The sequence below is a fragment of the Pan troglodytes genome, chromosome 5 (genome assembly GCF_028858775.2).
Source record: "Pan troglodytes isolate AG18354 chromosome 5, NHGRI_mPanTro3-v2.0_pri, whole genome shotgun sequence".
NCBI lineage: Eukaryota > Metazoa > Chordata > Mammalia > Primates > Hominidae > Pan > Pan troglodytes.
The window spans coordinates 70,322,736-70,349,283 of NC_072403.2; the positions used below are offsets into that span (position 1 = coordinate 70,322,736).

Sequence of the window (26,548 nt, forward strand, 5' to 3'; positions counted from 1 at the left end):
TTATTTGTAATACTTGTAGTATTACAGTTAGTATTTTACATTTAGTATTTGTTATACTGTGATTCTATAGAATATAAGTATTGTGTCTACGTACATTTGGCCATTGGCTGTAAGAATTCTCATTAAACATGACAATCTAAAATTTTCCAGACCAAAACACAGTTTGATTGTATGTATTTTGTTTGGCTTTTGCTAGTCAAACATTTTATTATTTCCATCATCAACCTATCAATCAACATTGCTAAGTACTCCATAAGCTAATATCTCAGCTATGCTTTACTGGGTAGATATTAGGAACATTTTTTTGAAACCATTGATTCTTTCCTATCAGATAATTACTTCTAATGAATCTTAATATGCCTAACATGCTAGCCACAACATCATGTTAACCTAAGTATACCCTTCCACATAGGGACAATGGGTCTTTACAGGCAGCTCTCACTGCTCACTGACTATGCTTACTCTGATCACAACTTTTTAACTTTTCTTTATTTTTCTATGTATTGTCCAATAGCATTTAATCTGAACCCTGGCTGTTGGGAAATGTAAAATTTAATTATTGTTTATACTTAGGAAGATATTCTGATTGTTCTTCTCTGATAAATTGTAACAAAACAATTAAATACATATTTTGAGGTACTTAGAAATGATTTATTGAAATACTTCATTATAAGAAACAAATAGGGCCTGCGTCTAAAAGACATGGCGATGTCCACATCAAACTTAGAAATAGCGGCCAAGAGACTAAATTTATCAAATCTTCATCCAAGACTTTTTCCACTTTGCAATGCTCTTTCATGTGCTGGGCTGATTCTGCAGGGATCTCTACTAAAGAGGCTGTAAAAGGTGATATGGAAAAAAACATCTTCACAGGGTTTATAAAAAGCCAATATGACTTTGTTGAGTCTCACAAGCATAGTTGAGTCTCACAAACATATTATTGAGCATAAAAACGTATTGCATAAGAATATACCCTGATAAATGCTCTTATAAAATTCAAATGCATATGAAATTTAGTAACATTGCTTAGAGATGCATACATATATAATAAAACTCTAACAAATACTAAAGGAATGCTGATATAAAATTCAGAATAGTTACTTCAGGGAGTGGGATGTTCCTGGAGGGATATAGAGGTGGCGAGAATTATTGCTAATATTCTATTTCTCAGAACACATGGTAGTTATACACATTTATTACAGTGTATTTTCTATTTTTTATATATTGTATCCTCTTCTGATCGAATATTTCAAAATATATTTTAAGCAATTAAAATGACGTAGTTTTCCTTTGTTTCTCATACTGTGAAGAACATGATAAAGCTTTAAACCATAAGATGGGAAGTGTAAAAGAAAAATTGCACTGGGCCAGTTATACAGACAAAGAAGACTTCATTCAAGAGTACTGCATAGGAGACAGATTTTTACAATAGAGTGGAGAGCTTGTACTCAACCCCACTAAAATAAATGGGAGCAGGAACATTTTTAAAGGCCAGGTGAGCTAACGGAAAAGTACCAGGGGGATGTTTGGGTGGGTGGGAATTTGGTCAATTTCAATAGGCCACCTGTACTTGCTGTCTCTTACTGAATTTAGGCTTCTACTCTCCCAAAGAGACTGGGAAATAGGGGCACTATTTGTCTCGTTCCAGGGTTACATTTTGTTTTGTTTTGTCTTTCATTGTTGTTGCTTTTGCTGTTTTGTTTTGTTTTGTTTTTGAGACAGGGTCTTGCACTGGTGCCCAGGCTGGAGTGCAGGGGTATGATCACACGTCACTGCAGCCTCAACCTCCTGGGTTCAAGCAATCCTCTCACCTCAGCCCCCGGAGTACAGGATTACATTTTTGAAGGAATGACTCCCAGGTCCTTGGGAAACAGCCTGAGAGAAAATTTACATCTCAAAGAGACAGAGAAATAATTTACAACTACAAGTTTTCTAAAGTAAATGCTCTACGAAAAGGGAGATCAGGTCCTATAGTCAGGAAGACGTCTGTCTAAAGCCTAGTCAAACTGAGGAAAACATTAAGGCTGTGTTGGTCAAAGACAACAAACAAGGATAGAAAATAAATTAGTCAAGATTCATTACAAGAAACAGAAATCACTCTAGTTATTTAAGCAAAACGGACCTGAATAATGGAATTAGATGCTTACAAAATTATCAGAAGGAAGGAAAGCTGTAGGAGTAACACCAAGAACCACAGGTATGACTTTCTGGGAGATGTCCCCTCAGTCAGGATCAGGAAGATGAGAAATATAAAAGCACTCTTAGGATTTTTGAGTTCAAGAGCCCATTGTGCTAATCCAAGGAAGGTTGACTACCAGGCAGCTGCCATTTCAATGCACCTACGCACTGAAATAGTGACTCTACAGTGAGATCTGCTGCAAAGATCCACATAGCTCCATGACTTTTTTTTACCAGAAGAATCTGCTAAGACACCCAGAAATAGTGTCCATCAGAGCCTTCAGATTTTAGGTATGTTTCTTATTGGCGGAACTCAATTATATTTGCAACTCCAGTTTTGAGGGAGTCTGGAAATTGTAGTTTTCAATACTCTTGCCTCTGCAGTACAGGAAACCACACTACATGGGAGTGGATACTGAGTGTCAATCATACCCATTAGTATGAAGAAACACGTAAGATGAATAGGTGCTTATTCTGGTGTGGGACAAGGTAATGGGTAAGAAATGAGACCAGAATAAGAAAACATGAATCAGGCAAATAAATATTTATTGGATATTTTTTAATGTTCAGAAATGAAATATATTTTCTTTTGAATCTTATGTAGGTTTTATGTTCATTCTTCATAAGGTAACCAAATATTCAGAAAATAGTTTGGTAACTGAAAACAAAAACCAAAAATTGTCATTAGCAATCTAGGAAAAGTAATCAAATTATTATGGTGTTAAACTAATAGTATTAACCTAATGTCTGACACATAATATAAAATAAGTAAGTGCATAAGGAATAAATGATTGAAAATAATTGTGGTACAAAATAAAGACAACTTTAGGTGACACATTGCAATAACATTGGAGTAAATTTTTACTAATTTTTTTTTAAAGACAAACTTGCTCTGTCACCCAGGCTGGAGTGTAGTGGCATGATCACAGTTCACTGCAACCTTAAACTCCTGGGCTCAAGGGAGCCAACCCACCCAGCCTAAAACTAGAGTGATCTTAAGTTGAAGACTAAACCAAATCTTTAAATACATTGATATATTCAGCTAGAAATATTGACCAGTTTTAATATTACCATTCTATAACATAACAGTTATAATACTTTGAGTTTATGAATGAAAATAAATGTCACTACTTCTAAGATTTATATATTTTATTTTCATTTCATTTTCCCTCTCTGCCCATAGTGATTTCTGTCTGATGTTATGAATATAAAATAAAAATAAACCTAAACCTAAAATAATTTTGTCTAACTAGTTAATACATTATTTAGTAATTGGATAACATAAAATTATTTTCTCTTCTTAGTCTAACTCTAGAATATGTAAAAAAATTTTACATGTACATCCTCATGAAAATACAATAGTGTACACTCTTTTATCTCATAATAAGGATTTCTTTACTTTTCATGGATCTTGATTTAAAAAAGATTATTCTGTATCTCTTTTGTTCTAAATGCAGCCACCTCATCACTGACAATAATTGTGGCTACTGGTGGCAGATATTATCTATGTTTGTTTCTCTGTTTTCTTGCCCCAAGGATAGTGCAGCATTTCTGCTACAAAATGAACAATACTACTTTAAGGGCAAAATATGCATTTGAGGTTTGCATCACCAGCAATGTAAACACCATTGCACCCCTGCTGGGTATAAAAAGTATCCGGGCACAGTGACTGTCCCAGGGATTGAGAACAACTCTGAGTGAATTTGTGGTACACAAACTGTTCCCTATCACTTTCAATTTGCTCTTCATGGGATAGCTCTGATATCACTTACTGGGTGTTCTACATTGTTAGATAACACTATACATGGTACTATTTCGGCTAAAAACATACTAAGTGTGTTTCTATTTCTATAAAAAACATCTGAATACCTATATTGGCACTTCATTGGAAATGAGCTCAAAAACCCATTTAATTCCCTATATAGGTACAGGATGAACTCTGTGATTAGGATTGTCCTAAATGATGTTCAGGTTGTTTCTTGCACAAAGAATTCATGCAAAGAGGATGAGTGAGGTCTGAAATCTAACCTGAGCTCCACTTGTCAAGTCTTATACCTTGTTGGCTTGGAGGAAGTGGCATATTTATATAATTTTTCTGCCTAGAGATGGTGGAGGGCTTTATGCTTACCATGGCCCTGTCATGACTGGACAACATTGTCCATCATAAATGAATTGTACTTTTTCAATATGTGCTGAACACTCCCCAAGGACTGGTTATGATACAAACTCTCTACTAGGATTTGGTGATACAAAAATAAACAACATTTACAATGTCTTCTAACCCACTTATATCCAGTTTAAATTTCAGTGTGTTTTGCAGAATGTCTGGTGGGGAAAACAATATTTAGTTTTTCAAACTGTGTTCTGTTCAGAATGTTGCAGGATTCATGCAGCTCTGTTTGTACTAAAATGAAGAGGGAAGGGAGAAAAGAGATAAAACCTTTTGGCATAGAGGTGGAGTTACCCAGGATGACAACCATGGAGTTGTTGTTAGACAAAGACAAGAGTATTTTGATAATTAGCAACATAATATGAATGTAAGAAAGATTTCCACAACTGAAGAAAATGGCAATGATTTATAGTGTTTAACCAATTTAAAGACAGAGGAATACTTGTGTAGTTTTCTACCTGGAGCTATGTAAGATAAGATAATGGCATGACTGAGATCAAAGCCTAGGAAAAAATTATCAAAATTATTTGAGGCTTTTAAAAAATCAATGACAGAGAAGTGGACATGTGTAAATGAAATGAATCAGTCTTTGTGTTTTTCTATGGCATTTAGGAGAAAGCAAATTGCTGTGAATTACTCAGAAGAGTGAAAAGTTTTATATTTTTCTAATGGAATCTTTTAAAGAGAAAAACAGATTTGGGTAGGAGACTTCCTGAGAATTCTCACAGTGTTTAGAATTGCTAACATCTAGACTAAGCTGAACCACACTGATTGATTTTATTGGGGAAGGCCTTTGTTTTTTAATGATTGGTCAATTCAATTTTTTACTGTAGTAAGCACATTTAACATGAGCTCTCACCATTTAACACGTTTAACTGTGTAATACATTACTATTAACTATAGGCATGATATCGTACAGATCTCTAGAATGTATTCATCTTGCATGACTGAAACTTTATGAGGAGTTTCTCTTCACCAAGATAACATTTTGGGGGAATATGAGAAATGATGAATGCACAAGTGTCAGTGCAGGCTTCTTAGGTGTGAATCTTAGCTTTGCCACTAACATGTTGTGGGACATTACCCAGTGGTTCTGGGACTCTGTTTCCTTATTAGAAAAATTAGGTGAAATGAGATGCCCTTTTCTCGATGTTATGAAAACTTAATTAGTTAATACATCTAAAATAACATGGTGTCTATGCAGTAATACTAATATTATTATTATTTTCTAAGCACATACATGCCAAAGAACTCACACATTTGATCTTCGAAATATAAAATTCATATACACGAGACAGAGGTGCTGAAAAAAGGTAGAATTTTCAATAAAAATTATAGAGAATAATTAGTATTCTATCAAAATCAGTTCCTTTTGGGGGTAAAGAGTTAATTACAAAGGGACAGCATGAGAAAATTTTGGAGGATGGTGGTTAATTGCCTTACTGTGAGGGTGGTTACACAACTTTATGCATTTACCAAAGCTATAAAATTGTACACAAGAGAGTTAATTTTACTGTGGGAATAAAAACACCCTGAAACCATGGCAAACTATGCCCATTAAGAAAATGAGAAAGGGATGAAGAGTAATCTGCAGGAGCAAGATTATTCCTTAAATAACTTTAAAGGGAGGATGGATTGGCATGATTAAGAGCTATGGCTGGAGCAGAGACAGGAGTGTTGGGGACGTGTCAATAGCATTTTCCAAAAATTTGACTTTTTCATTTGTCACTTAGTTTTCACTCCCATGACTAAGTTGTGAAGAGTGTAAGTAACTCTAAAGTCAAAGGTATCAGCAGATTTTGAATAATGCCTAGCAATACAGGTGGTATCATTTTGAGGTCTTCTGCTTCCCAATAGGGATCTGAAAAGCAGCCTGAACGATTCAACAGCTTAAAAATGTCCTCATGCTTGCAAGTGAATCCAGAGTAGTGGAATCAACCTACAGCAACAAAACTAATCTAGCACCTGTAAGATGTTTATTAACATGAAACAGAAAATGAATCTAGTAGCTACAAGATACCTATTGTTATGATAAACAAAATTTATATGGGTATTTTACTTAACTGTTTCTGTAGAATTTATTGTTTATGCTAGCTACCATAGAGTATGAAGTGTTTGTGGGCACAATAAAGATATTTTTTGCTTGAAAGAGGCAAAATGTTTCAAATGGTATTCATTTCTTATATAAGAAAACTGTAATTTTATTCTACTTATTTTACCTGCAAGAGTTCCCGTTTTATGTACGGGTGGCTATTTCAAAAGGGAAGTACAAAGTTCTCCAGATGTTCTATGTGACCAAATAAAACCTAGCCCTAGTAATGAATGTTCAAAAAACAGAGTAGGTCTCTGAGTGATGTTTAACTTCTAAATAGTATGTGGGTGACACTCAGTTGATAGGTATTCACTAGTTTGTGTGACTTCACATAAATCATACTAGTCCTAATACTCTCATGGCTATTATTTCCGTGGTGGGCCCAATAACCAGAAGCCCAGAACCCTAGGGTTTCCATAGGCTTTCTGAAGTTTTCTGTGAGGTAGGTAAATAGGGACTTTTTGTTTTCTAAGAGATCAAGTCCTGCTATGTTTCCCAAGCTGGAGTTCAGTGGCTATCCACAGATACGATCAAAGCATGTATCAGCCTCCATCTCCTGGGCTCAAGTAATCCTCTCGCCTCAGCCTCCCAAATAGTTGGAATTATAGGCATGCTACTATCATGACTGGCTCAATAACTTTTTTTAAGTGACCAGAAATATCCCCTACATATATTCCTGAGAAATTACTGCTGCTCAAGGAAATTTAGGCATTGAACATCCGTTTTGGGTTAACTGAATGTTGAAAATAAGATGAGTGGCAGAAGATGTAGGAAAAGAGCAAAAATCTGAAGTTAGAGAACTAAAGAAAAAAGAAGGAAAAAAATGCATGATCAACAATCACTTATATCAATATAGACCTAAAGGAATATGATCAAAGGTAGAGATGGCCAAAAAGACCAATTTTTAATGAGCAGTTTTCTTAATCCATTCAAGACTGCTATAACAAAAATACCATAAACTGGGTAGCTTACAGAAAACAGAAATTTATTTCTCACAGTTCTGGAAGCTGCAGGGTACAAGAACAAGTTGATGACAGATCCTGTGTCTGTGGAGAGCCTGCTTCTTGGTTCTTAGATGTTGCCTTCTGGCTGTGTCCTCACATTGTGGAAGGGCCAGCTAGCTCTCTAGGGTCTACTTTATAAAAGCACTAATCTCATTCACAAGGGCTTTACTCTCATGACCTAATCATCTTCCAAAGTCCCACCTCTTAATACTATACTATCGTATTGTCGATTAGGGTTCAGCACATGAATTTCAGGGAGACACAAATATTTAGACAATAGCAGCAATTATTCCTTGAAGAAAACAAGTTTATTCAGCTCGTCCATCTCTGTGCTGACAATTGTTGGAAGAAATAATAATGTCAATACTAATAAGAGCTAACATTGATAAAGTACTTGCTGTGTGCCAGGCATAATTGATACAAAGATCAGAAGTATGAGGCTTACATATGTTTAGAAAATCCATCAATAAGGTATTACACTCTAAACATTAAGATTTCCTGATGATAGCCTAAGTGCTTGCTTTCTAGTATCATACAACATTCATTTCATGTTTTTAAAGAATGATCATTGCTTAAAACTTGATTAGTAGTCAACAATAGTATTGGTGGAGTGGATTGTCAAAATTGTATTATACATACATGTCCATATACATTTACATAAACATATATATTATTATATATGCAGTATGCTTATTATTTTTTAAATAATTACCTGGTTGGCATTTGCAAACATATCCATCGATGTGATCTTCACAGTCTGCACCATGTAGACATGGTGATGAAGAGCATTCATTTATATTAATTTCACAAAATTGACCAGAAAATCCAGGAAGACATCTAAGGAAAAAAAATGAAAATGATATTTGTATATATTATACACATGAGCACTATCACTTTTCATCTTGGGATTCCATCATTCAAACGTGTTTTCAGAGCTCCAACAACATGTAGCTGGGAGCCTTCCTTGGGGTGACAATGAGTTTAATTGTGGCCCCAAAACAGTATGTCTAATACTTAACACTAAATATCTGTGAATGTGAATTTATTTGGAAATAGGGTCTCTGCAGATTCAATTAAGTATCTTGAGATGAGGTCATTCTGGATTAACTCGGTGGGCTCTAAATCCAGTGACAAGTGTTCTTACAAGCACAGAAGACAGAGACCCACACGGGAGAAGGCCACGTGAACATGCACATAAAGATTAACATTATGCAGCCCTAAGTCAAGGAACACCCAGAGCCTCTAGAAGCTGGAAGAGGAAAGATAAGATTTTCTCCTAGAGTTTTCAGCGGGAACATGGCCTTGCTGACGCTTTAGTTGGACTTCTGGTCTCCACAACTATGAACAAATAAATTTCTGTTATCTTAAGCTAACAAGTTTGTGGTAATTTATTATGTCATTCCTAGGAAACTAATACAGAGATTATGTTATTGCATGTATCTGCTTAAATCCAAGTGAACTGTTGGAAAAGAAATAAAACAGAGGTCTCTAGGAGACTCTTAAAATGGAGAAATTGGGGGCAGGTCATGAAAGGTATGCTCCATAATTGGAAGAATAGATATGGAAAGAGTCAATAGGTCAGAGACGATTGTACTTCCTCTTAATTTTTAGGGACGCTTTAATAAAAACCATTTAGATGTCAGCTGTTAAACCATGCTTCAAGAACTGATGGAGGATCCACAATATTGATTAAAATGCAATGTCCATAGCTATAGATACAGATTTGTCAAGTGCCTACAACATGCAGTTATTTTATGAATGCTACGAATACAAACGTAAGTAAAACTCTGTGTCTGCCTTCAAGAAGCACTGAGCCCAGTTGGGAAAATAGACAAGTAGCCGACACAATTATATGATAAATGCTATAATCAGCATATAGAGAAATGTATTTTTATCATGGCAGAGTATACGCAAGGGCAAGAATAAGAAAAGAGTGTGAGTTAATCCAGAAATTGCAAGTAGTTTTGAATGCCTGAAATATAATGTGGGAGAGCACAGTCTGGGGTGATGCTGATGAAAAAGGATAAATTAAATAAATAGAAATTAGATCATTATACAGCATTGGATCATAAGTTTTACCACAGCTAATATTTACTGAAAACTTATTCACAATATATAACTTTACCAAAGTCACAAGACAAGCAAATTTTTTTTTTATTATTATACTTTAAGTTTTAGGGTACATGTGCACATTGTGCAGGTTAGTTACATATGTATACATGTGCCATGCTGGTGCGCTGCACCCACTAACTCGTCATCTAGCATTAGGTATATCTCCCAGTGCTATCCCTCCCCCCTCCCCCCTCCCCACCACAGTCCCCATAGTGTGATATTCCCCTTCCTGTGTCCATGTGATCTCATTGTTCAATTCCCACCTATGCAAAGGTAGAATTTATTGGTCTGTACTAATCAGCTAGCCAAATTTAGCCACTCTGCTTTACTTGCATACACAGTTACTTAGGTGATATAAAAATTAAGTTCTGTTTTTCACTGCAACTGGGTCTGCCCGGCTGAAGCTAGGTAACTATGAATTTTAGACCATCCAGAATGTTAGTAACTCCACTGTGCTAGATCCTTACCTAGCTGAAGACTTTCTTGACCAACAAACAATAAGACTTGCTTTAGGGCGGGGGGCGGTGGCTCACGCCTGTAATCCCAGCATTTTGGGAGGCCGAGGCGGGTGGATCATGAGGTCAGGAGATCGAGACCATCCTGGCGAACACGGTGAAACCCCATCTCTACTAAAAAATACAAAAAATTAGCCGGGCGTGGTGGCGGGCTTCTGTAGTCCCAGCTACTCAGGAGGCTGAGGCAGGAGAATGGCGTGAACCCGGGAGCCGGAGCTTGCAGTGAGCCCAGATCACGCCACTGCACTCCAGCCCGGGCGACAGCCGTCTCAAAAACAAAAACAAACAAACAAAAAGAGAAAGAAAGACTTGCTTTAACCGTGTGTGGATTTATGGATGGTCTGATTTTGTACTGTCAAGATGACATCTTCAGTATTGAATTCCCACTGCCACAGTGAACCTCCCCATCTTTGTAGCAAAAAGAAACCCATAGCAGTGTTTTTTTTTTTTTTTTGAGAGGAATTCACCACTAGTGGTTTACTTTTATATGCAAAATAAACTTATATGCAAAATAAACTCAGGTCTGATTTTGTCAATAATCGAAGTGTTCATTGTCTTTCCTTGAATATCATAAATTGTTCTTCAAAAATGCATTATCAATATATTTATTTTATTTATTTTTGAGACAGGCTCTTTCTCTGTTACCCAGGCTGGAGTGCAATGCAGTGGCCCGATTATAGCTCACTGTAATATAAAACTCAAAGTAATCCTCACACCTCAGCCTCCCACATAGGACTACAGGTGGTGTGCACCATCACATCTGCCTAATTTTTGTGTGTTCATTATATAAAATGGACATTTTCTCTGTGTCCATTATACAAAATGGGTCATGCTATGCTGCCCAGTCACATTATCAATTTATATTCTTGGCAGAGTTATCTAAAATGTCCATTTGTCTACGTTCTTACCTATGAACAATATTAACATTTATTTTAATTTTCATTGCAAAGGAAAAAAACTACTTACCTAATAAAGATTTTTTAAAGGGGATAGTTAAAAAAAAATTTTAATATAATTTGTATTTTGCGATAATTTTAAGGATAACAAAAAAGTTGCAAGGGTAGCACAGAATGTTCTCATAGACTACGTATCCAGTTTCCTTTATTGTTAACATCTTACATTCACATGGTATGTTTGTCACAACTAGTGACACAATATTACTACATTATTATTAACTGAAGTCTATGTATTATTGCAGTTTCTTTAGCTTTTATCTAATGTCTTTTGTTTCTGTTCAAGAATCCTATTCAGAATACCACATTCCATTTAGTTGCATATCTCCTTAGGCTCCTTTAGACTGTAATATTTTCTCATACTTCCTTGTTTTTGATGACTTCGACTGTTTTGAAGAGCATTGGTCAAGTATTTTGTAAACTATACCTCAATTTAGGTTTAATATTATTCCCATGGTTACACTGGTGTTACATGTTTCTGAGAGAAAGACATCATAGAAAAGGCTCTCATCACATTATATTAACATTACTCTTTAGAGGGAAGTTGCTTTGCACATCCCACGCTTAAGAGATGAGGAGTCATGCACACCTCTTTAAAGGAGAAGTGCCTATGTAAATAATTTGAAATAGTTTCTTCATATATATTTTTAAAATCTTTTCTGGAATTTTGAGTGAAATGGCTTTGAATCTATAAAAGTCAAGTTGTAAGAAACAATATCTTAACAATACTGAGTTTTTCAATTTATGTTAAGAAATATCTCTTCAGTGACACATATCTTTGATTTCTTTCACCGATATTTTATAGTTTTCTACACAGAGCTATTATAAATATTTTATTAGATTTATACCTAAATGCTTCATTTTTGTTTACTGTTCTAAGTGGTATATTTGTTTTGTTTTGTGTTTCTTCTTTCCGATATTCCAGTGTCCATTACTGGAAAGCAATTGACTTCAGTATGATGATCTTATATCCTGCAAACCTTGTTACACTAGCTTATTAGGTCCAAGAGCTTTTTTCAAAAATAGTAGAGGGTTTTCTATAAAGAAAATTATCTTCTACAAAGATAATGATTGCATCTGTAGATAAAGACCGTTCTGTTTCTTCCTGTTCAATCTGCATACCTTTTATTTCTTTTCCCTGTCTTATTGCACTCAGTAGGACTTCTAGTAGGATATTAAATAGCAGTGTTGTGAGAGGAAATGTTTGCCTGTATCAAATCTGAAGGAGAAAGGGTTTAGTTTCCATCACTAAGAATGATGTTAGCTATAAGTTTTTAAAATGTAGCCTTTATTAGGTTAAGGAGTTTACCTTTTATTCTGAGATTTTTTTGTTTTTTGTTTTTGTTTTTGTTTTTGAGATGGAGTCTCTCTCTGTTGCCAGGCTGGAGTGCAGTGGCACGATCTCGGCTCACTGCAAACTCCGCCACCCAGGTTCAAGTGATTCCCCTCCCTCAGCTTCCCGAGTAGCTGGGACTAGAGGCACACACCACCACGCCCAGCTATTTTATTTTGTATTTTTAGTAGAGACGGGATTTCACCATGTTGGCCAGGATGGTCTCGATCTCCTGACCTCGTGATCCACCTGCCTCGGACTCCCAAAGTGCTGGGATTACAGGCATAAGCCACCACACCTGGCCTATTCTTAGTGTTTTTGACAGTTTTTATGAGTGGAAATTAAGTTTTGTCAAGTGATTTTTGTGCATCCATTAAGATCATTATATGGTTTTACTTATTCATCTGTTGATATATAATCATATTGATTAAATGATACATGATATGATAATGATTGATACAGTCGTGTATTTTTCTTGATCAGGTGTTAAAATAATGAACTATACTGAATGTTTTTTGAATGCTAAGGTTTGCTTTCCTGGAATGAACTCCACTTGCTAATTTCAGGTTGTGTTAATGCAGTCATCTTCCTGTTATTTGCAAAGGGCCCATGATTTCAATTTTAAACTTTTAATGTTAAACTTTTACTCTTTGTTCCTTCAAGGATATGTGATGTTTACATTCTTAGCTTGAATGGAGGAAAGATTTTGAAAACACTTATAAAATAGAAGTGCATAACAATTTATAACCCCATGTTTCACAAAAATATTTACACAATGATCTGTAAAAATTTATAACATGGGGAAATTGTGCTACTTATATTGGTATTATAAGCAGTTTTATCCCATAAATATTTATTCACTTTATAAGCATTTTAATAGAATGTCTGACAGGTTGAAATTACTTACCCAACTTGTTTATACAAAAGGATTTACTAAAAACTGTTAAACACTACTACATAATGACACTGTCACACCGGGCTTTTAACATAAGAATTGCTCTGCAATACTAGGAGGAGGGGCATAAAAGACAAGTTGATCTTGCAGCATAGCAACTAAAAATATAACAATGAAAGCAATTGTTAAAAATGAGAACTCAGAACTTAACATTAGAGGGACCCAACATCATGCCTCCATTTAGCTTATTGATACAAAAGATTTAGTTTAACTGCTATTAACAGGTGACAGGAGCCACTCTCAAATGATTCTTCAAATTGGAAAGTACTGTCTTACAACCTGTTGTTGCAAATAAGAAGTAAATGAAATTATTTTGTATGGTTTGCAGCTGTTTGGATAACCACCTGGCCTGGATACTTTCCCATAACCATTCTGCTCGTTACCACTTATTACCCAAGACTTTCCTGAAAATCCTCCTTTAGGCCCTCACTATTGTTGCTGATACTGTTCCTTTGATACAGCTGCTTTTATTTCACATTTATTAAGCCCATCATCGTAGTATTTATTTTCCATTATTTTCTTCACTTGTTTCTGTTCGTTAACGATAATGCAGAGCCCATGTCTCCTGTTGGTCTTGTCCATGGGAGTTTTATAGATTTTACCACTCCAAAAACAGCACTTGGTTCATTTATTAAGATAAATTATGAGGCACATAACAAAGCAATTCTCTAGAATTGCTTTATTTGTTTATTAACAAATGTGTCTGGTATCATACAACTGAAGTAAGAAAGAATAAGAAGGGTACAAAAACTGAATTTTCATCCCCCACAATCTATTCTATTCAGAAACCTTTTTTTATTTTTTGAGATGGATAATATTTTAATTTAAATGAGACTTAATTCAAGTTACATACATTCACTAAATTCTTATTTGCCTTTGAAATATTTACATTAAAAAACAATTAAATGTATATTCTATTTATATTACATTTATAATTTCTATTATCCCATTTGCTGGGCTTTGATAATATAATTGATAGGATGTAGTTTAATAATTGTCAAGGAAGGAACGATGTTATAACATGACTTTTTATATCTGCAAAGCATCAACTTTAAAATATTAACTCTAAATGCTCAGAAGCTGAGTGTTTATTTATAAACTTCACTGAAGCCAAGAATTCTCAAGTTAGAATAGCTGAAAAGTATCAGATATGTAAATGACTGCATACAATTTCAGAATCACCACAGTTCTTTTCTGTGATTTATCTTCTTTTTTAATAATTAGTGACCACAACTACATATAACTTATTTTCTTAAGATATGCAAAAAATTGCAAGTATATATCTCTGTGAATAGTACTCTATTAGTAACTGATCATACTTAATCATGAATAGGAAGCCTCCAGTTAGAAATCTACACACCTCGGATATTACTTCTGCTTAATTTTGTTTATTTACCTGTGCTGTAGCCAAAAATTTTGATGGTTTGGAATTTTTGCCTTGTTTTTACATAAGAAACTATAGTTCTGAGGAATAACCATAAACCAAACCAAACCAAACCATTTTACACTTCACTTACCCCTGTGTCCTGACCTCTTCTCTGTCCTGGATGATATACCAGAATATCTAACTGGATCAGAAATTGTCATCTAGGTCATAGGAATTCACATATTTCTATTTATATTCATCCTTCAGATGAATGGCCATGGGCTTACAAATTTGACTTATTTTCTTTTTTAAAATGTTATTTTTATAGATGATATTGTAAACTGCTATGTTTCTGGGAAACACAATAGGAGCATCAGGTTGACAAGTAGGGGATATTCAGTGAATAGGCAAAGCCAATGATCTGAGCAGAATGGTCTTGATTATGAGTTCAATATTATACTGCTTCTCATTTCGTTATTTGTATTACTATTCAATTGATCACATTATATGCTCTAAATTTTTAAAAATACACGTATTTTAAACTCATTTCATTGCTTTGTTGCAGAGATTGTGATAGATTGGAATCTAATTATTAAATGTATTTTCAAATGTGTAATTTGATTTTATTATAGTCAAACTGCATAAAGCATAATCCAAATTGAATTATAAAATAAGTAATTTTAGTGTTGTTTATAGTATGTATCTTGAAGGTCATTTTAATTTAACATTTTTACTTTTATCCTGAGTAATTCTATTGTCACTATCAATTATGCATACAGATTAAGAGCAGTTATTCTTAGCAATTATTGTAACATAAACCAAAGTTTCCTGAAACCACTTTAAAAACTAGAATATTGTCTAAATAACTGTTGAAATTGTACGTTGACATATACAAAGATTTAGGTAAAAAGGACATTAACTACACCTGTCTCCGTAGTTATGAATGAATGAAACTCAAAGTAGTTCCTTTTTATAGATGATATTATTTCGTATCAGTTTTTAGTAAAACATTGCTTTATATAATGATATTGACAGTATTTAAACTTCATTAATTTGAAATGATCCATATGCAGAAATTAAGACAGAGCTGGTTGCAGGTTGTTTATTTAGAAGGTGATCCAAGTAAGCAGAAATGAAGGAGTGGAAAGAACAAAACAGGGAAAAAGAAAAGTTAAATAAGAATGCATTATTTAGCAGTTTGTCACATTGAGTAACTGGGACTCAGTCTGACTGCAGTAGTTTTCACATTCTTTCATACTTTTCTCAGCAAAAAAAAAAACAAAAAAACAAAAAACTGAAGTCTAAGCCCCCTTTTAACCCCATCATTGGAAAGTTGGCTTCCTCCTACTCTGTTTGGATCTCTTGTGCAGGCAAGCTAGATGCTCTATCATAAAGAAACTCATGTATCACTATAAAGAGGCCCATGTGGAAAAGAACTGGAGCCTTGACCAATAGCCACATAAGTAAATATAGAAGGGGATCTTTCAACCCCATGTGGGTCTTTATATGATTGTAATCCAGCTGGCATCTTGAGTGCAACCTCCTGAAATATACTAAGCTAGCACCACCCAGAGAAGCTGCTCCTAAATTCTTGACTCACAGAAATGGTGAGATAACAAATGCTTGTGTTTGTTTCTTTGTTTGTTTGTTTGAGATAGAGTCTTGCTCTGACATCCAGGCTGGAGAGCAGTGGTGTAATCTCAACTCACTGCAACCTCCGCCTCCCGAATTCAAGCAATTCTCCTGCCTCAGCCTCCCAAGCAGCTAGGACTACAGGTGTGCGCCACCAAGTCCAGCTAATTTTTGTATTTTTAGTAAACACAGGGTTTACCCATGTTGGCCAGGATGATCTCTATCTCTTCACCTCGTGATCCGCCTGCCTTGGCCTCCCAAAGTCTTGGGATTACAGGCGTGAGCAACCACACCTGGCCTAAATGCTTGTTGTTTAAACAACAGAATTTTGAGGGTAAATTGTTATATGCAATACATAATTTTGTATAAAATGAGAACTAATTGAAAAATCTGTAAAGAAGACAAATCAGAAACTACCTCAGAACAACTGATGAACAAAGCAATTATTCACTGATTCTTATTCCCTACTAGCCATGGATAGCTCATAGGCTAATAGGGGCAAACTTCTGGGCTGATTTATGAATGGCTATCTTGCACGTATACTCAGTAAGATACCCTAGCTTCCAAAAAAAAAAGAGCCCTAAGGCACGAAAGTACAAAATATTGAAGTGTGGTATAGTCAGTATACTTGGGAACTGTCCAGCACAGCTGGGATGAGATGAAAAGCATTAAAAACAACTGCTCCACATGCCATGTGAGGATCCCCAACCTATTTCATATGTCAAAAAACATCTAAGAAAAAATGAAGAAGGGAATTTAATAAATTCAAACTACACTGAGAACTTTGGTTAATTTTTCTCTTCCATATTCCACTTTTAAGAACATTCAATATAAAAGAAATTAGATTTTTATTAAGGGGATTTTTTTAAGAGATAACAAGCATGATGGGGATGGCATTGAATCTATAAATTACCTTGGGCAGTATGGCCATTTTCACGATATTGGTTCTTCCTACCCATGAGCATGGAATGTTCTTCCATTTGTTTGTGTCCTCTTTTATTTCATTGAGCAGTGGTTTGTAGTTCTCCTTGAAGAGGTCCTTCACATCCCTTGTAAGTTGAATTCCTAGGTATTTTATTCTCTTTGAAGCAATTGTGAATGGGAGTTCACTCATGATTTGGCTCTCTGTTTGTCTGTTACTGGTGTATAAGAATGCTGGTGATTTTTGCACATGGATTTTGTATCCTGAGACTTTGCTGAAGTTTCCTATCAGCTTAAGGAGATTTTGGGCTGAGACGATGGGGTTTTCTAGATATACAATCATGTCATCTGCAAACAGGGACAATTTGACTTCCTCTTTTCCTAATTGAATACCCTTTATTTCCTTCTCCTGCCTGATTGCCCTGGCCAGAACTTCCAACACTATGTTGAATAGGAGTGGTGAGAGGGCATCCCTGTCTTCTGCCAGTTTTCAAAGGGAATGCTTCCAGTTTTTGCCCACTCAGTATGATATTGGCTGTGGGTTTGTCATAGATAGCTCATATTATTTTGAGATACGTCCCATCAATACCTAGTTTATTGAGAGTTTTTAGCATGAAGTAGTTGTTGAATTTTGTCAAAGGCCTTTTCTGCATCTATTGAGATTATCATGTGGTATTTGTCTTTGGTTCTGTTTATATGCTGGATTACATTTATTGATTTGCATATATTGAACCAGCCTTGCATCCCAGGGATGAAGCCCACTTGATCATGGTGGATAAGCTTTTTGATATGCTGCTGGATTCAGTTTGCCAGTATTTTATTGAGGATTTTGCATCAATCTTCATCAAGGATATTGGTCTAAAATTCTCTTTTTTGGTTGTGTCTCTGCCAGGCTTTGGTATCAGGATGATGCTGGCCTCATAAAATGAGTTAGGGAGGATTCCCGCTTTTTCTATTTATTGGAATAGTTTCAGAAGGAATTGTACCAGCTCCTCCTCCTTGTACCTCTGGTAGAATTTGGATGTGAATCCATCTGGTCCTGGACTTTTTTTGGTTGGTAAGCTATTGATTATTGCCACAATTTCGGAGCCTGTTATTGGTCTATTCAGAGATTCAACTTCAATGCCATCCCCATCAAGCTATCAATGACTTTATTCACAGAATTGGAAGAAACTACTTTAAAGTTCATATGGAAGCAAAAAAGAGCCTGCATCACCAAGTCAATCCTAAACCAAAAGAACAAAGCCAGAGGCATCACGCTACCTGACTTCAAACTATACTACAAGGCTACAGTAACCAAAACAGCATGGTACTGGTACCAAAACAGAGATATAGACCAATGGAACAGAACAGAGCCCTCAGAAATAATGCTGCATATCTACAACCATCTGATCTTTGACAAACCTGACAAAAACAAGAAATGAGGAAATGTTCCCTATTTAATAAATGGTGCTGGGAAAACTGGCTAGCCATATGTAGAAAGCTGAAACTGGATCCTGTCCTTACATCTTATACAAAAATTAATTCAAGATGGATTAAAGACTTACATGTTAGACCTAAAACCATAAAAACCCTAGAAGAAAACCTAGGCAATACCATTCAGAACATAGGCATGAGCAAGGACTTCATGTCTAAAACACCAAAAGCAATGGCAACAAAAGCCAAAATTGACAAATGGGATCTCATTAAACTAAAGAGCTTCTGCACAGCAAAAGAAACTACCATCAGAATGAACAGGCAACCTACAAAATGGGAGAAAATTTCGCAACCTACTCATCTGACAAAGGGCTAATATCCAGAATCTACAATGAACTCAAACAAATTTACAAGAAAAAGACAAACAAACCCATCAAAAAGTGGGCAAAGGATATGAACAGACACTTCTCAAAAGAAGGCATTTATGCAGCCAAAAGACACATGAAAAAATGCTCATCATCACTGGCCATCAGAGAAATGCAAATCGAAACCACAATGAGATACCATCTCACACCAGTTAGAATGGCAATCATTAAAAAGTCAGGAAACAACAGGTGCTAGAGAGGATATGGAGAAATAGGAACACTTCTTTTACACTGTTGGTGGGACTGTAAACTAGTTCAACCATTGTGGAAGTCAGTGTGGCGATTCCTCAGGGATCTAGAACTAGAAATACCATTTGACCCAGCCATCCCATTACTGGGTATATACCCAAAGGATTATAAATCATGCTGCTATAAAGACACATGCACACATATGTTTATTGCGGCACTATTCACAATAGCAAAGACTTGGGACCAACCCAAATGTCCAACAATGATAGACTGGATTGAGAAAATGTGGCACATATACAGCATGGAATACTATGCAGCCATAAAAAAGGATAAGTTCATGTCCTTTGTAGAGACATGGATGAAACTGGAAACCATCATTCTCAGCAAACTATCGCAAGGACAAAAAACCAAACACCGCATGTTCTCACTCACAGGTGGGAACTGAACAGTGAGAACACATGGACACGGGAAGGGGAACATCACACTCCGGGGACTGTTGTGGGGTGGGGGGAGCGGAGAGGGACAGCATTAGGAGATATACCTAATGTTAAACGACTAGTTAATGGGTGCAGCACACCAACATGGCACATGTATACATATATAACAAACCTGCACATTGTGCACATGTACCCTAAACCTTAAAGTATAATAATAATAAAATAAAAAAAAAGATATAACAAGCAAATGGCCAGAACCAACCAGGACAATGAAACTTACCTCAATCTATCACCATGTCTATATTACTCCACGGTGATCAGAAATCTCTTCTCAAGGCCAAATTCTCAATTATTATTGTCAGTGTGGGGAGGGAGCTGGGAGAGGGAGAGCATCAGGAAGAATAGCTGGTGGATGCTGGGCTTAATACCTAGGTCATGGGTTGATCTGTGTAGCAAACCACCATGACACACGTTTATCTATGTAACAAACCTGCACGTGTACCACACATAAAATAAAAGTTTATGGTAAAAGAGAAAAAAGAAATTTTTTTGTTCTTTTTTTACAGTAGCATGCTATTTCTAGATCACCTTTTTAAAAAAAGAAAATGAATACAACTCCACCAGGCACCCTGATGGACCAAACCCAACACAATTCAAATATACTGATCTTAAGGATACACTGAGCATTTCAGAGCAACCCACTGTCCTGAACTGACAGTTCAAAAATGTATAGGAGTGCATTCTGAGAATACAACTATATGATATTTTAAAAATTCTTTATTTTATGAAAAAACAATTTTAAACACAGGCAGACTACTTTGAACTTTGCATATAAATGTTGGGAAGAATGTAGGACCTTCTGAGGCAGGGACAGAACTAAACTTTAAACAGAACTAGCTTATTTCTGAAAGTGTTTAGTTATAGGTAGATATATTGTTCCTTTCTAAAGAAGCTACGACTAGACTCTCTATTAAATCTAAAATAGTGAGAATATGAATTGTGTTTACAATAGAATACACAAATTAATAAATTAAATGATTATTAAAATAAATGTATAATGTCATAATGATAATTATTAAGATCTGTGAATTGTCATTCATCTAGTTACCTCCACAACATAAAGCTCCTGTCTTAGTTCAGTCCATCTTTCATTTTCTTTTAATTTTTAACATGTGTCTTTTTCATTATTTGGGAGAGTTCTAGAATGAGCAAGACATCTTGCCTGTGTTCTTTTTAGACTATCTTCACCCTGAGACAACAAAATCCTCCCTGACACATCTATCTCATATATACTTTGTAGTGGGGGGTTTAAAGCCATGGCCTCAAAATATTCAAGTGCAGTCATTTTCAAGCAATTTTCTCTGAATATCTTTTCCTCTGGGTTTTTTGAGGGTGTTAAGAACATGGTGCTGATGTTTCTACTTCCCTATCAAATGCTGTTCTAATGTTACCAGTTACCAACATATTCAAGCCACACATTTTGTCTTTAACCACTTAATGTGTTTAACAGTTCCTTGGTTACTTTAGTAAATTCTTTCCTTGTTTACCTCCCTGCCCCCTCTAGTAGATTTTCAGGGTTGCCATAAGAAAGCACCACAGATAAGTGGCTTGAACAACAGAAATTCATTTTCTCACAGTTCTGGAGGCCAGACGTCCAAAATCCATGTGCGGGCAGGATGACAGGATTGGTGTCCTCTGAAGCTGTCTCCTTGACTTGTGAGAGACTGTCTCCTCCTTGTGTCTTTGCATGGTCTTCCCTCCATGCATGTTTGTGTCCCCATTTTCTCTTTTTTATAAGGACACCAGCCATGTTGGATTGAGGCCCACCTTCATGACCTCATTTTACCTAATTTACTTTAATTACCTCTTTAAGAGACCTGTCTCCAGTCACAACCTTAAAGCAGGTCTTGGAAAATTACAACATCAATTTTCAGAAACTTCATGAACATTTCTGTTTTCAAGCATGAGTATTATATGTAAATATACATCTCTTTTTTCATCAATTTGTGGCTTTTAAAATCATGCTCAGTTATAAGCATTATACAAATTTTTCCCATTTCTTAATATACAAACGTTGAAACATTCTATAAATTAAAAAGCGTTTTGCAGCTTTTAGTGAAAAGGCATTGCATGGGAGGCCCTTACGCTAAAGATTAAAATTCCTTACACCTTATACAAAAATTAATTCAAGATGGATTAAAGACTTAAATGTTAGACCTAAAACCATAAAAACCCTAGAAGAAAACCTAGGCATTACCATTCAGGACATAGGCATGGGCAAGGACTTCATGTCTAAAACACCAAAAGCAATGGCAACAAAAGCCAAAATTGACAAATGGGATCTCATTAAACTAAAGAGCTTCTGCACAGGAAAGGAAACTACCATCAGAGTGAACAGGCAACCTGCAAAATGGGAGAAAATTTTCGCAACCTGCTCATCTGACAAAGGGCTAATATCCAGAATCTAAAATGAACTCAAACAAATTGACAAGAAAAAGACAAACAAACCCATCAAAAAGTGGGCAAAGGATATGAACAGACACTTCTCAAAAGAAGACATTTATGCAGCCAAAAGACACATGAAAAAATGCTCATCATCACTGGCCATCAGAGAAATGCAAATCAAAACCACAATGAGATACCATCTCACACCAGTTAGAATGGTGATCATTAAAAAGTCAGGAAACAACAGGTGCTGGAGAGGATGTGGAGAAATAGGAACACTTTTACACTGTTGGTGGGACTGTAAACTAGTTCAACCATTGTGGAAGTCAGTGTGGCGATTCCTCAGGCATCTAGAACTAGAATTACCATTTGACCCAGCCATCCCATTACTGGGTATATACCCAAAGGATTATAAATCATGCTGCTAAAAAGACACATGCACACGTATGTTTATTGTGGCACTATTCACAATAGCAAAGACTTGGAACCAACCCAAATGTCCAACAACGATAGACTGGATTAAGAAAATGTGGCACATATACACCATGGAATACTATACAGCCATAAAAATGATGAGTTCATGTCCTTTGTAGAGACATGGATGAAATTGGAAATATCATTCTCAGTAAACTATCGCAAGGACAAAAAACCAAACACCACATGTTCTCACTCATAGATGGGAATTGAACAATGAGAACACATGGACACAGGAAGGGGAATATCACACTCTGGGGACTGTTGTGGGGTGGGGGGAGAGGGGAGGGATAGCATTAGGAGATATACCTAATGCTAAATGACGAGTTAATGGGTGCAGCACACCAGCATGGCACATGTATACATATGTAACTAACCTGCACATTGTGCACATGTACCCTAAAACTTAAAGTATAATAATAATAAAAAATAAAAAAAGATTAAAATTCATGCAAAGTATTAAATAAAAACATTCTTAAGCTTCATGATGAAAACAAAACAAAAATAGCTTTGTATTCTTTTCTCATTCTTTGTAACCACTAAACACATTTAGTGTCTCATTTTGGATAAATGCCATTGGAACACGAAGCTCAGAATCTAAGGTCAGCTGCCCTATTCAAGAGGCTTAGGACTTCTGGATCCTCTCATTCATTAACGACATGACATTTCTACTTTATACAAAATATTCAGTTGAAATGAAAGTCTCCCTAACCAGGTAGGGCAGGCAGAATTTGTTTTTAACTCCAAAGCTCTATCTTCACAATAGAACTACTTGGTATTAGTCCATTTTCATTCTGTTGATAATGACATACCCGAGACTGGGCAATTTACAAAAGAAACAGATTTAATTGGACTTACAGTTCCATGTGGCTAGGGTAGCCTCACAATCATAGCAGAAGGCAAGGAGGAGCAAATCCCTTCTGGCACGGATGGCAGCAGGCAAAGAGAGAGTTTGCGCAGGGAAACTCCCCTTTTGAAAATCATCAAATCTTGAGAGACTCATTCACTATCACCAGAATAGTGCAGGAAAGAACCTCCACCATAATTCATTTGCCTCCCACCAGGTGCCTCCTACAACGTGTGGGAAATCAAGATGAGATTTGGGTGTGGACACAGCCAAACCATATCATGCTTATAATAGTTTGCCAACTTTACATGGTACAGATTGCATGTTACAGTAAGAAGACCAAATCAATGAATGGGTTCCATGCATCAAAATAGCATCAGAAGGGAATCTCTTGCTCTCTTTCTCTCTCTCTTTCACAGAGACATTGTGGTTGGGGGTGAATTTCACTTTGAGATAAAAACTGATTTCACTAACAGTTTCCCTTTCATACTTAAAAAACTTTACTATGTAAGGCCGAGGTCTCCAACACCCAGGCTGGGGACTGGTACAGGTCCATGGCCTGTTAGGAACTGGGCTGCACAGCAGGAGGTGAGCAGTGGGTAAGGGAGCGTTACCTCCTGAGCTCTGTCTCCTGTCGCACCAGCAGTCACACTGAATTCTCATAGGAACGTGAGCCCTACTGTGAACCTCATATGCAGGGGAATTATGTTGCGTACTCCTTATGTGAATCTAATGCCTGATGATCTGAGGTGGAACAGTTTTATCCCCACACAACTACTCCTTCCTCCCATATGTGAAAAAATTTTCTTCCAGAAAACCAGTCCCTGGTGCCAAAAAGGTTGGGGACTGCTGGTGTAAGGATGAGATAGCTGTTACCACCACTGTGTCCACAAAAAGAACAATGTAGTTAGACTGGAAATAACATGAAGACACAAAGATTCTGGCTCCTTGATGGCATCATCAAGCTGCTGAAAGAAATCTGGAATCACCAACTCCTAAGTTTCTGATTTTGGGGAAAAAAATAAATCTGTATTGTTTGTCCATTAGTCAGTTTGTTGTTCTGGTGGTTACTTAAAGTTAAAAGCATCTTGATTTATAACATTTTTGTTTTAAATTTCATTCATAATTTATCTTTATATTTAACATTCATCTTAATAAACTTTTTTTATAATTACCAGTTTTCAGAACACATAGAAATATGATATTTGAAAAATTATGGTAGCTGAGATTTAATGTGCCATTATATATTATGCTCTGTATTTCTCCATGGTTATATACACATATTTTCCTATACTTACAATCGATATATTCTTTTCTTCCCCTAGCATATAAGGTTATCCTACTGTGAGTGAAGATGAGAGATATGACATAGCCCTTTCTGTGCTGTGCTCTTGTCTCCATATCATTTTGCCCACATTATTTATTTCAACATATATAATTTTCCTCTTCTTTGGAGAATTCCTAAATGAAATGCTTCCTGTGAGGAAAACTTACATTCAATTTTTGAGTAGCCAGGGTTCCTGTCAGAGAGATAACACTTGTCCAGCTAATGCATTACTAAAAAGCAAACAAACAACAACAACAAAACCTATGTATCTATTCTTTTCATTCTCTCTAAAACCCTTTTCTACATTGAGAGGATAGAAGAAATGTGCTGTGCACCCCTTCCTTTATTAATAGATAGTACTGGGCCAGGTGCCGTGGCTCACGCCTGTAATCCCAGCACTTTGGGAGGCTGAGGTGGGCAGATGACCTGAGGTCAGGAGTTCGAGACTAGCATGACCAACATGGAGAAACCCCGTCTCTACTAAAAGTACAAAATTGGCTGGGTGTGGTGGCACATGCCTGTAATCCCAGCTACTTGAGGGTCTGAGGCAGGAGAATCACTTGAACCTGGGAGGCAGAGATTGTGGTGAGCCGAGATCATGCCATTGCACTCAAGCCTGGGCAACAAGAGTGAAACTCCATCCCCCCCCCCAAAAAAAAAACACTGAAGAAAAGACGACTTTTCAACTCCTCTTAGTTGGTCCAAATGCACCCACTTCTTTCTTAGGGAGAGAAGACATGTGCTTTTATCCATACAGTGTATAATTTGCATCTAAATTTAGATATCAGGTCAGTGCAAAAGTAATTGTGGTTTTGTCATCACTTTAATGGCAAAACTGCAATTAATTTTACACCAACCCAATACTTCGGAGGTTTAAAGTAAGTCTTACTGTTAATTGTCCTGGGCCAAAAACATGAATAAACTAAAAGAATTTCAGACAAAGTGGTATGTATGGTCATCCTACCCATAAAAGGTCTATGCTCTTTGGATGCTTGGCATCTTTTCCTCTAAGGAAATCCCACGTGTTCCTGGGCAGAGTTGGGGGTGAGAGTAGGTGTAGGGAAGTGTGTGGTGTTAACAGTGATTTCCCACCACATATCCCCTGATACAGTTTGGCTGTGTCCCCACCCAAATCTCATCTTGAATTGTAACTTCCACAATTCCCACATGTCATGGGAGGGACCCAGGGTCTGGTTACTGAATTATGGGTGTGGGTCTTTCTCCTGCTTTCTCATGATAGTGAATAAGTCTCATTAGATATGATAGTTTTATAAGGGAGAGTTTCCTTGCACAAGCTCTTTCTTTGCCTGCTGCCATCCACGTAAGACGTGACTTGCTCCTCCTTGCCTTCCAAGATGATTGTGTGGCCTCTCCAGCCATGTGGAACTATAAGTCCATTAAACTTCTTTCTTTTGTAAATTGCCCAGTCTTGGATAGGTCTTTATCAGCAGCGTGAGAGTGGATTAACACATTCTCTAAGGCACTGAAGTGATCCAAGCTGTTTAATCCAAAAAGCTAGTTAATGTATTTCCTGTAATTTCGTTTGCTTTGGAAGTGAGAATTTTACTCAAGTGGTATCAATTAAATTTTCTTATATGACCTGATTTTTCTTTTGAATTGTAGCCTAAGATACAGTGAAGGTTACCAGCTGCAATTTTTCCCACCATATGTATACGGTCTACCTTTCAGTAAAGTCATTATATACAGGGGAGCAGAGTCAAAAGATAAATAATTTCTGGACGAGTCATTCCTGGATC

The 26,548-nt window shown here is 36.3% G+C and overlaps 1 protein-coding gene across 1 annotated transcript in view; it reads right to left on the bottom strand.

Moving 5' to 3' along the window:
- The window catches only part of LOC100609532 (protein eyes shut homolog), a 2,075,858-nt gene that overhangs the window by 894,201 nt on the left and 1,155,109 nt on the right, over positions 1 to 26,548 (bottom strand). The window contains exon 25 of the mRNA XM_063813139.1: positions 8,157 to 8,281. Within this exon, the coding sequence (XP_063669209.1) occupies positions 8,157 to 8,281 (125 nt within the window). The remainder of the gene's footprint in view (positions 1 to 8,156; positions 8,282 to 26,548) is intronic.